The 15,483-nt window shown below is 38.3% G+C and overlaps 1 protein-coding gene across 1 annotated transcript; it reads right to left on the bottom strand.

Annotated features, from left to right (window-relative positions):
• Positions 1–11,526: 11,526 nt before the first annotated feature.
• LOC117784760 (trehalase) lies at positions 11,527–15,245 on the bottom strand. The gene is made up of 2 exons (XM_034622572.1): positions 13,784–15,245; positions 11,527–12,706 (listed from the first exon to the last, which is right to left on the bottom strand). Exons 1-2 carry the CDS (start codon positions 15,203–15,205, stop codon positions 11,732–11,734), a joined length of 2,397 nt encoding a protein of 798 aa, XP_034478463.1. The 5' UTR covers positions 15,206–15,245; the 3' UTR covers positions 11,527–11,731.
• Between the last annotated feature and the right edge of the window lie 238 nt (positions 15,246–15,483).

Raw genomic sequence — 15,483 nt, 5'->3', positions numbered from 1 at the left:
CGCACTGACAATCTTACCCCTCCCTCCCTCGCCATCCCCCTTCATCCCTGCTCCTCGGTCAGCACAGCCCAGTAGGAGGAAATCATATTTTCTCAGCTTATTGACAGCGTAATCAGAGGCAATGTTTGACAATACTCATGGCAACAACAATGCTCAGACGCAATAATAAAATACAAATACAATTTATAGTTATACTATTTTTACAGGTCCTCCCCCCTGCTTCCCCCTGTGTCATGCCTCTGCTTCAATGCCAACAACGAAACTGGTAATTCATTACTTTATCGATGCCATAAGTTCGCATCGCAGCTGGGACCGGCTCCTTCCTTATAACCAGACCCATACTAACATCTATATATATATCTATATATGCTCATGTGTGTACTCACAAGTGCAAGAATTTTTGTGTACACAAAAGCTGACAATTTATTGCCCCAGTCGGGTGTCGTCTGGCCAAGTTAAAACCCTTTGCAAAAGTGTAAAAAAAGCAAAAATATAAACAAGTTACCACAGTTGGTCTTGGTTCTAGTCTGAGCTGTGGTCCCACGGTTGCTACTTAGCAGACATTTTTTAATTACGCTTAACAACAATAGGGAGAAGAGAATATTGAAAGACGTGTTTGCAATCGCTTAATAAATATTTTGTGTTGTCAAAACTACATTGACATATTTTAAATTATTTATTTGTAAACTGTGTATAAAAAAAAACAAATTATAATTATTATGATAGTTATTTTACTAATAAATAATAAAGAAAATATGAAATAATAAATTTTAATTCAAAGTCTTATAAATACCATTCCTTTATACCCTCCAAGCTATTTCTCCCTGTGTACATGCATTCGTTCAGTTGATTATATTTTTCTTGGTATCATTGTTGAAATATTGTATATTAAACAAAAACAATGCACAACACATTGTAAACACCACAATTCAGGGACAACAAATTTTGTTCTCAACACACGAGTGCCTAGCAAAATATAAATATTGACTTGCCACAACAAACACCTCGACAAAGCGTTGGCCTCGGCGGCGGGTAGCAAAAACTACAAACATAAAATAAGAACAACAATAATACTAATAATAATAATCACACTATACTGTAGTTATTACTATTATTATTATTATAGTGGCAACAAAAACTTTACTCATTTCATCGCAGGCATGACAAATTTGAGTTTGGACCCGAAAAGTATGCTACATAAATCGAGAACTGTTGACAGTGCAAATAAGATAAATAAATAGGCAAAAAATTGAAAATGCATAGATTGCTCGTTAGCAAAAACGAAAATATAGTGTATACATAAATGTAGATTTATAAAAGCAATTTTAACCACAAACAAAATGCAACAAAAACTGAAGAAAAAGTTGGTACACATTAAAACAAGGCCACAGCTGGCACTCAGTTTCGGCCAGCTGTGTGAGAGCCTACGAAAAAGTGGAATTTTAAAATGTCGCCCACAGCAAATTGAAAATTAAACGAAAAACTTTAAAATAACTATATTAAAGGAGAGTGCCTGGGAGGGCAGAGAATGGGGGAGGGTGGGAAAGCGTCAAAGAAAAAGTTGTATAAAATGTTTTTACTTCTTGCTGACCCCAATTGTAGGCCCGGTCAGGCTGCCAGGCTGCCAGGCAGGCAGGCTGGCAAGCTGGCTTGTTCTGCAAGTGTTGCCAGCTTAATAAAATGAAGCTCAAACATGGAAAGTTGACCAGCACGATGAGGACCTGTTCCCAAGAACTGAACAAAGCCTCAGCCTGATAGTCACAGCAACAACGAGAGCACCAACACAAACAGACAACAGCAAGTGCATGTAAAAAAGTTGTGCCAAAAAATACATTTCCCTTTTTTGGCAAGGCAATTTTTTACAAACACTGTCACTAAGTTCCTTATGTAAAGATGCATATATACAGACCGATATACAGAGATATTTCTATAGGTATATAGCTAAGTTTGACCGTTGAGCTCATATTTTACAGTTGTTGCCGCCATTGTTGCTGCTGCTGTTGTGTGTATGTGTTTTTGTGTGTGTGTGTGGTTGTGTGTGTGTGGAGGGTTAGTAAGGCCACAAGTCTCTGTGGAGTGCCTAAATTGAATATCATCAAGGCTCAAATTAATGTCTTCAGCACAAACTTTGCCACTTGAAGCATATTTTTCCTGGCTGTTTTGTCTTCTTCTCGTAGTTTTTCATTTACTTTTTTTATGATGTTTTCTTTACATTACTTTACTTTTTTTTTTGGAGTCCGCACTTAGTTGTTGTTGCAAAGTTTTTGGTAGTACGCGCTTTGCGAAAGTTTTCTGACCCGCAAATTGAAATACTCGCACATTTTGTTGGTAACGTCGGCATTTTAGCTAATTGCACGCACGGCCGAAAAACTTGGCCAGTGATTTGATTTTCTGATTTTCCTCCATCTTTAGTAAAAGCGGCACGCGTTGTAGCGTAAACCACCGTGTGTTATGCATCCCCTGAGTCCATCCCAAATGCCCAAACTCCAGAAAGGGAATCAGACCAACCCACCTCAAAACTAATATCAATGCCAATAGCACAACAAATGGGAATACACCAGCTGCGATTACTCGACTATCAGATACCCAACATCGTGGATTTTCTATGGATTTGAAAAAAGGATACTGTAAAATTATACCAAAATAAAGCAAAGAAAAGATTTAAAGAAACGAGAAATTCAAATAACTTTATTTACTTATGAATTACAATATTTAGATTTGTATATTGATAAAAAAAAACGGTTCTAAAATCAAGATTTTTAAGAAACGAGAAAGTCAAATAACTTTATTTACTTATGAATTACAATATTTAGATTTGTATATTGATAAAAAAAAAACGGTTCTAATATCAAGATTTTGGTCTCAAAACTAAGAATTTTGGTCTAAAAAATGCGTCGAGAAAATAAAATTCTTAGATTAAGAAAACACATCTTAATTTTGAGAACATTTTAAATAAGACCAAGTTCTTATTTTAAGAATAAATGTTTTTAAAATTAAAATAAAATAATAAAAAAAAGATTTTTAAATTTGTAATATTTTTTAATTTTGAATGTTATACATTTTATTCTGTCTTGGTAATTTTATAAATGTTATTTTAATTTGCTAAGAGTGTTTTATAAGAAATAGTATATATTTATACTTTCCTACCAAATTAAGATATTTATTCTTGTATTAAGAACTTTAATTTTTTAGGTTAATATTTTAAGCATTAGTAATGTGGTTTTAAAATGTTCTTATTTTAAGAAAAATGTGTTTAAGATGAATGTTCTTGTTATTAGAAGTTGGTGTTTTTTTTCAGTGTACAGTGACCGAAATTCAAGCACCCGCATTGTATTTTCATTACTTGATTGGTTATGATTCAGTATCATCTCTAATCGAAGTTTATCCCAATTAGACTCTATGTATTTCGGAAACTCGTCTCTAACAAGCTGAAAAAACAGTTTAGATATTTTCCACATTACTTCCGTATATAGATCCCCTTAATACATTTTTTTACAGATATATTCAAGTTTGGAACTGCCGTTTTATTCATCTACATCTACTGGGTATACAACTAGCCACCCTCAACATGCGTGTTATTAATTTCAGTCAATCTATTAAAAATGTAAAATGCATGAGCTGCAAAGACAATTGCAATCGGAACTACCATGTGTATGTGTGTGATATAAATGTGTGTGTGTGGCTGGCAATGCATAAGGGGAAAAGTCCCTCTATCTGTCTCTCTGTCTGTCTAACTTGGCCGATGTGTGGCTGATCGTCTGGCGGCACGTATCCTCTAAACACAGGACTCTATCTGTCGTCTGCTTTTGATGTTGCGCTGTGCGTGCCTCGTGGGCAAGTCAAATTGTGAGACAACCCTCTCGTCTCCCCTCGCTGTTGCATTATTTACGCGACGCTTCTTGTTTATTGATGTTTGTCTGTGTCTGTGTCTGTATCTGTGACTGTGTCGGTTTCTGTGTGTCGGCTGCAGGTTTGCCATTTCCTTTGCCATTTTACCTGACGCTTTGTGGCTTTCACTAACGCCAGTCTCCCCCCTGAGCACCACCGCTGGCAACCACCGTTGTCGACAGAGCAACTGCTTACATATTCATGAGGGTTGCGGTAGTAAAAGTAGCCAAAAAAGAAATGTCTTCGTCTCGTATGGGCATTGCCAAAAAAAAAAATAAAAGATATAAAATAAAATGAAAAAATTGCGGTTCAAGTTCGCTGAGTTCGTAACTTGGGCTGCTGTGGAGCCTTACATCCCTGTTTATCTCTTGATGCACTGACTCTAGGGAATTGGACTAACAGCCGGGGTGTTAGTCCGGGTGTTTCTACTGCTGCAATTTGCCGCTTAAATATGCGGATTTAATTGAGTTTAATTGTATATGAAACGAAAGATTTGTATATTCATTTTTTGCTTCGCTGCATCGTCAAAGAAAGATTATTCCCAGAAAAATAATATTGATAGAAAAATTTTATTTTTTTTGAAAATTATGAAGTCCCTTTTAAGCTCACAGTAGAATCTTTTTTAATTGAAAAAAATGCATAAAAGTTTATTAAAAAAACGTATCTTTATTATTTACTAGTCTCTATGTTTTCAAATTCAACAAAAAACCTCAGCTACTATAAGGTTATTCAAAATATATAAGTGAACAATTTTTAAAAAATTATACTGCAAAATGAAAGAATTTAAATCATCTTACAAGAATCTTATTATCGATAGTTATGTTGAACTACGAGTCTGCACAACGGTAAAAATACTTTCAGAAAAGGTATTTTAAAATTCACAAATATTTTCTGTTAGTAAAGCTTTAAATATAAGATTTAATAAACTTATTGTAAGTCTCACTTGGAGAAGATTCAATAAATAAAAGCAATGTAAATTAAAAAAAAAAAACAAATATTTTCTAAGGGTAGAATTTGTGCACAACAATTTCAGTTGAAAATTTAATGTAAATAATTATATTATATTTAAGTCAAATATTAATTATAAATGTACTTAAAAGGGTCAATAAAACTAATTTTGTTTATTTGCTTCAATGAATATCAGCTGAAGTTATCACGTTTCAAATAATGCACACATAAATGTGTATGTATGTATGTGTTTGCGTGTGTAATCCTTAAAACAAAGACACACTGTACAAAGGTCGAGAGCTTATTAAAATTTATATATTTAAATAGCATTTACCGCAAGGCGCAAAGCTCATTCCATTGTAGTCTATCACTGTTTTTGCCTAGGGCGTTACAGATGAAAGTTTCAAGTGCCCCAAACATACACACATACACCCACACCCACACATATAGACTAACAATCACGCACACACTCTCACATGCAGAGGCTGGCGATACTTGGGAATTGACAAAAGGGGTAGTTGGCACAAATGCAGACTAGAAAAACAATTTCACGGTTATTCCTTGGCAAATATGAAAAGTAAAATGTAATAGCCCCAGTCACAGATCTCTACTTTTTCCCCCAAACTCATTTTTTCTCTCTCTCCCTCTGATATATATCCACCCCCGCAGGGGGGGAGCAGCATATCAAGCGGAAACGGAAGTCAGACACTTACATATGCGCGCGTAACTTTACGCCCACCGTCTTTATTTCCAACTTGTTGTTGTTCACAATTTTCGTCGTTTTTTGTTGTTGTTGTTGGTCTGTTGTTGGTCTGTCAGCCCTGCGGCATATTTCAACAGTTGCCAAGTTTGGTTGTCATTGTTGTTGTTGCTATTGTTGTCATAATATTGGCATGCATATATCATTCTGACGGTCTATAAAAATTTCTACACCAAATGCCGCCATAAGGGTTGATTTCTCTTGTCAGCGCTGTTGCACTTGTCATAAATCTGTGGACAAGGGAGAGAGACAGAGAGTGATGGAGTGGGAGGGGGGGGAGTGTCAGTCGCTATTTCGTTTTTAGAATGTAATAAGCCTCAATGGACTATCGCTTATTTTGATCCTAAGTGGTTGATAATAAATTGTTAGTGAGTAATGTTGAATGTCATTTCAACTTGAAACTAAGGGTTGTTGTTGTTCAACCCCTTTTGCCCCCATCTGCAGTTTGCGTATCAATACAATTTTCTCAATTGAAGCAACATCAACGAGATACTTGAAAAAATCAAATGTCGCCGAATCGAGAAATTCAGTTAAATTTGGCGTCTGCTTATTTATTAAGCACGTCGCACGTCCACAACCTGAGATCAGACGCATACACACACAGTTAGCCCTCGTCAGCTCACCTGTAACTCCCTTCGGCAACATTTTTATTAATATTTAATGTGAGTTTTGCAACTTTTGGCAGACCCTGTCCTGCCAACCCTCATAAAACGCAACTTTTTGCACAACTGACAACTCAATTCGGCAGCTTTACCTCCATTCAACCCTCCATTCCCCTGCCCCATTCGCCCCCCACAAGAGCACGTGCCAAATATTTTTGTCGCTCTCCATGCAAAATGACACAGACCGCGGCTCCTGGAGTCCATTAGAGACGTAGTTCTTAGCCTGCATAGCTCTATAATGAAAAATTTCTATGCCCGGAGAGAGCCACAAAAGTTACTCCCAGACGGGGGTTGGCAGTGATTTGGATGTGGGCGTGGGCATGGACATGGGCGGGGCGGGCGGAGCATAGACGTAACTAACGCTCAACGTAACATAAATCATAAATATTTTAAAGTTTCAAATTACCAGTGGCAAAAACAATCAATGCGACCATTTCCTTTCCCCCCGAGCGGGGCGACAACGGGCTGTCACAGATGTCAGCATTTGTTGAGCCTCAGGGCAGGGGTTGGAGCTGGAGAAAAAGGCGTACCACGCAATCAGCTCTAATCTAATGAGAGACAATGCCGCATGTGATCATTTCTCGCTCAAAACCGAGATGAAAGTAAACGAAATGCTTTATGCTGTTCGATTCGAAAATAAAAGCCCTAATAATATTGAATACTTTAACAAAACACTCATAGCTCTTTAATTATGTTCCGATTTCTTTCGAGTTTCGAAAAGATGACTTAGATTCTTAATTATTATGATCCTGAATAATAAATAAAGGCTGCTAAAGTGAATACTCATGATATTCGAAGATAAGTTCATAGAGTTGTCAGCCTTCCTTCCGAAAAAAAAATATCAACCGTTTCCCATTTTCTATAAATAATTTCATTGGGATAGTAAAGTCTAATGTAAAAGGTTAAACATGAATTTCTGCTGGTTGAAATTATGATTTGAAGTACACACATTTTAGTGATATGCTTTAAATGAATTGAGAATGCAAACTTTATTTTGAAATGAAAATAAAAGGTGCGTTGGGCTCTTAATGCTCGCTGGTACTTAAACTTGCAGCAAGAAGGATGTGAATCGCATCTGGTAAATGAGGGGAGTGAGTGCGCACTCACTTATTCACTGCTTGGCAGTTATGAATATTACAGAATGCCAAAATGTCTTGTAAGTTTGCACAAGTATGTAATATGCGCGTACTTTTCATTTGACTGTTACAGTTACGGGTACCGTTACCGGGTACCGTTACCGTTAGTGACAGCACAAAATGGCGCCATCTTTCCGCTTGTCTGCCGTTTGTCGAGCTGTCCGTCCGTCCATTTGTTGCGTAACGGTTACGGTTAACGTTGCAATTCATATAAAAATAATTGTTTGCAGGCGCACATTCATTATTTGCAATGGCAACCCTGGCAACAAAACACTTCAGCTGCTGCCGCAGCTCCTTTAGCTCCAGCAAATGATATTAAAAATGCAATTTGGCCAAAAAAAAAAATAAAATGCGTACTCCTGTTGCCCAGATCCATTGGCTCCTGTTGTGGCTTAAACCTGTCCCAGCAGCAGGAGCATCATCATACGCATCCCAGCTGCCTCTCCGCTCAACTGAATCGTTACGCACTTGGCAATACGCAATTCGGAATACAGAATACGTATTTGCAAATTGCATTTCCAGCTGGATGCCCAGTGTCCTTTTGCATCTCAAGTTGCAGCAATTGCATTGCATTCCATTGCATTTGCAGGACATTCTACTCGCCTCCTGCTCCTCCACGGACATGCGCATCAAATTAAACGCCCGCGCGCAATAAACATTAATAAAAATCACACAAAGATTGCCATTCGAAAGGTGCAGTCGGCAAATGATAATGGAAATTGCTCATAAACAAGTCCATCAAATAAAGTGCACACAGCTGAAACTGCAAAGGACATTAAAACGAATAAAACCAAGGATAAAAACTCCAAACTTTGACATGCGACACATAAGATACCCTTTAGATAGAACAGAAAACGTTCAAAGTATATAGAGTCAAGATTATACAATACAATTCCGATTCATGGTAAGGAAATATACTGATAAGAAAAGATATCTAACATCAATTATTTAAATAAAGGCTTTAGGAAAATGTAGCTTCCACAAAAATCTTAAGTTTGCACCTGTTTTTATCAGTTTATATCTGTTATGTGTAGACAAAGCAGAGCCATTGGTGACTTTTGGCGTTAAACCGCAGTACAATATTAACAATGACGCATACGAGGCAACAAATACACACGCACACACACACACACATAAAGAGTGAGCGAGAGAAAGAGAGGAGCGACCACAGCAGACTATCAAATTTTAATACGCCAGCAGCTTGTGCCTTTATTTCATAAATGTTTAATGAAATTAAGCGGCAAGCTTTTTGGGTGAGCTGCTCCAACAGGGTCTGCCCCTGTCCCCTGCCCCCTGTCACTCCTGCACCCCTGCGCTCACAAGCCATTCGTCAGTCTGGCTGCCCCGAAAAGAGTATTCGGAAATAAATCATAAAGAGTAAAAATGCATAAGTAAGCCAGACAGTTGGCCAACCAGGCAACCAGTCAGGACAGTCAGGACAACAGGCATTACATTGTTTGCATACCTTTTTAAACGGTTTTCAAAGTTTTTCAGCTGCTTTTATTGTAAATTTTGTATGCGTTTTTTGCGACTACTTTTAACCACAACTAAAAGTGCGGCTGTTAAATAATGTAATATGCGGTATTTTATATGCTTTTCAGTTTAATGAGTGCGACTCTCTCTACACACTTGAAAAGGTCAACTAAAACGAGTGTACAAAATATGAAATACTTCCGGCAAGCCAAACCAGTCATGAGTCAACGGGCAACGGGGCAAGAGGAAGAGTGGCAACCAGGCAACACCCCAAAAAGTATGCAACACAAAAAACTATAAGCGGGAGTAAGAGTTAGACAACCATTCCGTATTCGTATCCGTATTCACATTCGTATATGCGAAATCAAAAGTTGTTTATGACTCAATTTGTAGTTTTGAACATGAATTATTGCAGCTGCGCGCCCAACAAGCAAAATAGAAGAAATAAAAATACAAAAAATTATTAAAAATAATAAAAAAAATGTATTTGTATGTGTGTGTGTGCCAAACAACACGAAAAATGTGCACAAATTTGCTCAAAACTAATTTCACAAAGAGGAAATTAAATATGGCAAAGTTTGACATATGACAGATTTGTTGTTGCTGCCTTTAAGAATTGTCTTGATTTTATTTATTTACGAGTAAAGGAACATAGAAGCATGTACGTAACATATGCATGTGCAAACTGCAAGTAATTGAAACATTTTGAGCTGCTGCACATTTCTCCCTAGAAAATGTCGACGATGCCAAAAAGGCGAAAACGCTAAAATTTCTGTTTTCAGTCAGAACTGAGACACTGACACTATTCCATATTATCATGAAAGCGTATTTGACATTTCATTTCAATTAATTTGCTTTCAGTTTTCATTTCAAGTGCAACTGCAACTGAGATTCTGCATACAATTTGAAGCCAAGAACTTTTGCCACTTTCTACTTAATTTAGTCAATAAGATGCAAATGATCCTGGTGCCAGTCTAATTAGAAACACAGTCGAGAACAAAAAGACAGCTCCTCATCTCAAGTTCGTTAGTTTCATCTTGTTTTCCATATTAAAAGCTGCGGTGCTTGTGAACCAAGCTAAATCCGCTGAGAATATCCGCTGACAGTGTCAACGTCAAGTCGAGACTGATGAGCTACAGCATTTCTGCATTTGCTTCTTTTATTTCTAAAATGTATGTAGATTTTAAAAAGGGTAGGAGATTGGGATACTCTGTGGTATTTGTAATAAAAAAAATTTTTGTTCTTATTTCTTAAGATTTAAAATGATTCCTTGGGTTTTAAAAGACCGCTTTAAGAGTTGGCATATTTTGTAATATACCTACATAAAAGGTATAATCGAAATTTGATAGATTCAGTTCGGAAATTCGTTCAATTTTATTTAAAAAAACAGAGATAAAGCTCTCTGATTTTAAATTAAAGTAATACACAAATTTGTTGATAAATTGATAAAAATATTTCTCATTCTATTTTTAAAAATCAGAAGAAAAAAAATGTACAAATTCGAAATAATAATTAAAAAGCATACAAGTATTGTAACACTGATCTTCAAATGTAAATATATGTCTATACGAAATTAAGTAGACTCAGCCCCCCTTTATGGGATTTCAAAGTACGACTCTGGCATAGTGAAACTGTGGGTGTGGGTGTGTGCGTGTGTGTGTGTGTAATACCGTGCCATATGCAGTCATGCCGACCATGAAATGATGTGCACATTCTTCATCGTCAAGTGTGCAGTTTGTACGTTTATCATTCGACTGCGGTTACTTTTCCGCTTTGACCCTCATCCATCTCTCGGTCTTGGTTACGGACACGGTTACGAGCTCGGTTAAGGATTCGGTTATGGGTTTCGATTTCATTCAGTGGCAATGTTGACAGATTCGCTGACAAATGACCAAATGTGTATAATTGGATAAGAAGTGCATTAAATGCTCATACATCGACGCATCTGAACTTTTCATTTGCATTCAGTTGGAAAATTTAATCAAATTAGCGCCAAACTACATAGAAATACATGGTACTATTTTTGCATATGCAGCTATTGGCAGGAGTCAGTTTCATGGCCAAAATGTTTCATGGCTGACTACTTATCGCTTAATCACATCAGAGCCATCGCATCGACCAGTGTTTGGGGCATAAAACATTTAGCAACATGAAACTGTTACTGTTACTGTTTACTCCCACATTCCCCATCAGACATCAAAGCCAATCAAAACGGCATTTCAATAATATCAGAGCGCTACAATCGCATCAGCAAAGGGGGAGGCGAAAAAGTCCATAAGCTCACACACACATGCGAACAAATGTTGTAATGTGGCACGCGTGTTTTTGGCTGTGGCAACTGTTTGGTGGGGTGGAAGGGGGTGGCACATAAACGATTTGTTCGCAAATATCAGCAGCATGAGCTCACTCCCACACAAAGCAGACACACACACACACACACAATTTCTTGGTGGGTGTGGAAATTGTGTCAAACGAGACTTTCGCTTTTCAACAAATGTGTCCTTGTCCAAATGCTTCGAGATATTACAACATGTCCATGTCTGTAACTGTGTATGTGCATGTGTGTGTGCGTGTGTGAGTGGGTGTGTGGCTATAACATAAAGATATTGACAGCTACATAAAGATAACCATAGAATGAAATGGAATGGACTGAATGGCATTTTAGAGGAAGAAATTAACAAATTTAATATGATTTCTGTACTTGATTTCTCATTCTGATGCAAAAAAAATAAAAATAATGGAACTGTTCAATTTTAACTGGTCCAAAAAGAATCGTTTAACTTTCTAATTCGTATGCCGAAATCCTGTTTCTGTTTAATTTTTTACCGAAAAGAATCGTTCAACTTCGACTCCACTCGCCCAATTTAGTCACATTCTTTGGGTGATTTTTCCTTGTCTGTCTTCTGTAGGTAACACATACAGGTTTTATCTGTGTTAGATTCCTTGTCCTTCTTTAGATCGAAGCAATTATCATCCATTGAATCGGCCAGCGGAAAGATCTTGTTCTTTATTGGACTGGCTGTTACGGGGGCGGCGGAGGGAGCTGCGGCTCCGGAACAAGGAGCTGTACAAGCGTACTCATCGTCCTGTTCTTCATCTTCGGTCTGGGAACAAACGACAGTATCCATGGTTGCCTCTGACGATTCGCACCCGCATTCAGCCATTATTTCCTGCTCCTGTGAGGGCGTCAGGTTCATCGGGCAGCTGCCATTCTGCGTCCTCCATCCCTCATTAAGGTCGATTTGTGGTGGACAATATACTTGACTAGCCATATCTGAGGCGAGCGCAAAGATCAGCGGCTTCTGTGGCTTCTGACAATCCTTACACATTGGACAACAACCACTTTCCGCCTGCTCCGTCTTGGCAGGAGTTGGCGCAGGAGCAGTACACACTTTTGGCTGTGGTTGTGGTGGAGGGATCACCTCTTGCCCACACCCGCACTCTTGCTCACTTGTGGCAAAGCTCTCAATCTCCTTTGCGGGCTCCTCCTCCTCGTACACCGTATGACAGCAAATAACCGAACAACATTCGACCTCCGGTGCACTTTCACCGCATTCGGTATTCGTGGGAACAGTTTGCGTATTCTGCGCCTTCTGCTCCAAATACAACTCACTCGTTATAGGACAATCTTCCAAGGAATCTTCCAATATCGGCACACCAGTTGACACGTCATCGTTGCAAGTGCAAACTCCGTCGGCAGCTTCGGTGGCATCTGCTGCTGTCAGCTCTTGTCCATACCTGGCCAGCAGTTCGATCAGCACCGCATTTGTCCAGCCATATCCCGTCTGATTGGGTTGCTCTCCGCCAAAGCCAGGACTGCCAAATTCTTCACAATTATACTAAGGAATACGAGAGGTCAGTTAAAGAATAAACAGATCTGTAGATTTTTATCGGAGGTATTAAATAACATATAACATATATCAATTTTATAACATTTATATAACATATTTTTACAATGCGTGTAATAATCAGCTGTATGGAGTTTTGGGAGATTTTCGGTTGCTTTGCTTTCTGTGGCACCCCTGAATAAAATTGTTTTGAGTTTATACTTTTTTTTTATTTCTTTTTTTCGATGTTCTTATTTTTATCGAACAAGTATAACGGCAGTAATAGCTGACCAAAGTTATTAAAAATTAAGGCAATACAAGCACCTAAAAGTATGCAGTAGTTTATGTTACATAATTATTTCTATTGAGTACTTTTATATATATTAAAATATGTAACGGGTACTCTACACTGAAAAAAAGAACAACTTCTAAAATCAAAAATAATCATCTTAAATATTTTGTTCTTCAAATAAGACAATTTTAAGACCAAATTAATAAAACTAAGATTATTAATCCAAAAAATCGTACAATCTTAATATAAGAATAAAAATCTTAAATTGTTAGGAAAGTATATATAGGTACTATTTCGCCCCGTGGCGCTCTGGTTAGAGAGGCAGCTTCACTTGTGAAGCAGTAGGCGGCGGTTCGAATCCCACTCGTAACATATTAAAATAACATTTATAAAACTACTAAAACTAAAATTTAAAATTTATATTTTAAAATAAACAAATTCTAAAAATATAAAAATTAATTTGTATTTATTTTATTTTTTGATTTTAATTTTAAGAACATTTATTCTTAAAACAAGAAATGTTCTTAAAATTTCAAGATGTGTTTTCTTAATTTAAGAATTTTATGCTCTCGACGCCAAAATCTTGATTTTAGAACATTTTATTATCAGTGTATATATATTGAAATAAGTAACGGGTATTCTATGGTCGGGATCTCAACAATAGCCTTTCCGACTTGTTTAAAATGTAAATTTACTAGGTAACATAATAATAGTATCTGAGAAAACTGATTACTGCTGTTATTGGACAAACAATATTTGTGCTATATTTTCGACATCTGATTTTTAAACATGCTCACCTTTTCATACGCAAATCCGCTCTTTTTAAATGCATCATAGTTGGATCTGACCCAACGTTCTCGCCAGCGCTGTGACAATTCCTTGGCCGGAGGTGTACCCAGATTGTTGAATCCCTCGATCAGCATGTGCATCATTGGTGGCCAGACATTTGGATAGTCCCATTGCTCTCCCGTATTACTCAATGTGTGTGGCACGCCGCCAGGAAACGAATCCAGTTTGTTTTCCTCTATGTAACTCATAACAGACTCTGTTATCTTATCGGCTTCGTTTATTGGATAGGCGCGAGCCCAGAGAGGCGATAGATTGGTCACCACAAAGTAATCCCGCGGCACCTTGTTCTTCAGATCATAGTCAAACCATACACCACGTTCCTTGTTCCACAGCACAGCAGTTATGGCCTTGATCAGACTTCCAGCTATGGTCCGATAATGCTCCGCCCTGGTATTATTTCCAGCCCACGTGTTGAACTCAGCGAGGGTCTTGCAGTTACGGAAGAGTATACAGTTGAGGTCGACTGGGACTATCCAGGTGGTCTTGATGTTGGCCAACGTGCCCACATTGTTACCACATGGGGAAACAAACCAGCGGGAGCTGAAGTCCATGCCGGACTCACAGGCAGCCTTCAAGTGCGAGTAGTGCTCTTCCTTCTCCGCATCCGTGACGAAACCCGAGGCACTGGCGACATCTTCACGATACGCCTCTGGCCGTGGTCCAGATGACTTATCGCGGTATTGATACATGGTTCGTCCCTTTACCTGCACCGCATGATTCTTGAGAAAGTTATCCATCTCCATTTCGAGGATCGGCAGCACTTGCACGGCGTATTTCTGATCCTTGGTCATCTCCACATATGTCTTCACCATGGGCACCAGCAGCGGTGGCTGTGAGCGTCCCCAATAATAGATCCTACCTCCATTGGGCACAAATTTATACTGCGACACAATGTACAAAAAGTTATCAATCATTCCACGGGCAGTTTGGATCATGCCGCTGTGAAGAAGTCCTCGCACAATCCAATAGGTGTCCCAATAGTAGAACTCATTGAAACGACCGCCGGGCACAATCACAGGATTGGGCACATATACCAGTGAGTACATCAAAGGATTCGATCTTACACAGTCCTTGGAGTGTCGGCCCAGTTTCTTCCATATGAGATTCAATGCTGTGGCAAATTTCCTGAGTTCCGGATCCTTGACATTAGCTAAATAAGCGGGCTCACAACGCCAATCGGGTGGACTCCAGTATTCTATCTCGCTGCCGGGCGAATCAAAGTGATTCTCCACAAAGTTGGTCAAATGTTTTAACGATGATTCGTTTTTCTTGCAGGAACAGAACAATTGCCAATCGGCCAATATGCGATCCGGCGAATATTTACCGGGCATATCTACAAAATGCTTCGAGTCTCTGAACATGCCCGACATCTGCACTGCCCGCAACAAGGTGCCACAACAATAGATGGCACTGTGGCAATACCAATCAGTACTAATTGAATGTATCTGTGAAGTTGTTTGCAACTTACCCATTGGCACCTGCAAGGTGCACTTCTCCACATTCAGCGCATTTGCGAGCAGACATTTTGTCAATAAATTTATGTTGTGCGTATGGAGCCTGTAAAGTCGAACGACAAACTGAAGCTCGAGCAACATTAGCGAGACAAGTAACTAATAGTGAACTAATGTGCTCTCAAACAATTTCATTT

Source organism: Drosophila innubila, assembly GCF_004354385.1.
Source record: "Drosophila innubila isolate TH190305 chromosome 2R unlocalized genomic scaffold, UK_Dinn_1.0 1_C_2R, whole genome shotgun sequence".
NCBI classification, from domain to species: Eukaryota; Metazoa; Arthropoda; class Insecta; order Diptera; family Drosophilidae; genus Drosophila; species Drosophila innubila.
This window is presented reverse-complemented; position numbering and strand designations above follow the sequence as displayed.

Coding starts and splice junctions, on each gene's coding strand:
- LOC117784760 (XM_034622572.1), bottom strand. CDS start 15,205: ATGTCGGGCATGTTCAGAGACTCGAAGCATTTTGTAGATATGCCCGGT. Junction 12,707..13,783: donor GCGGATTTGCGTATGAAAAG/GTGAGCATGTTT, acceptor CGTATTCCTTAG/TATAATTGTGAAGAATTTGG.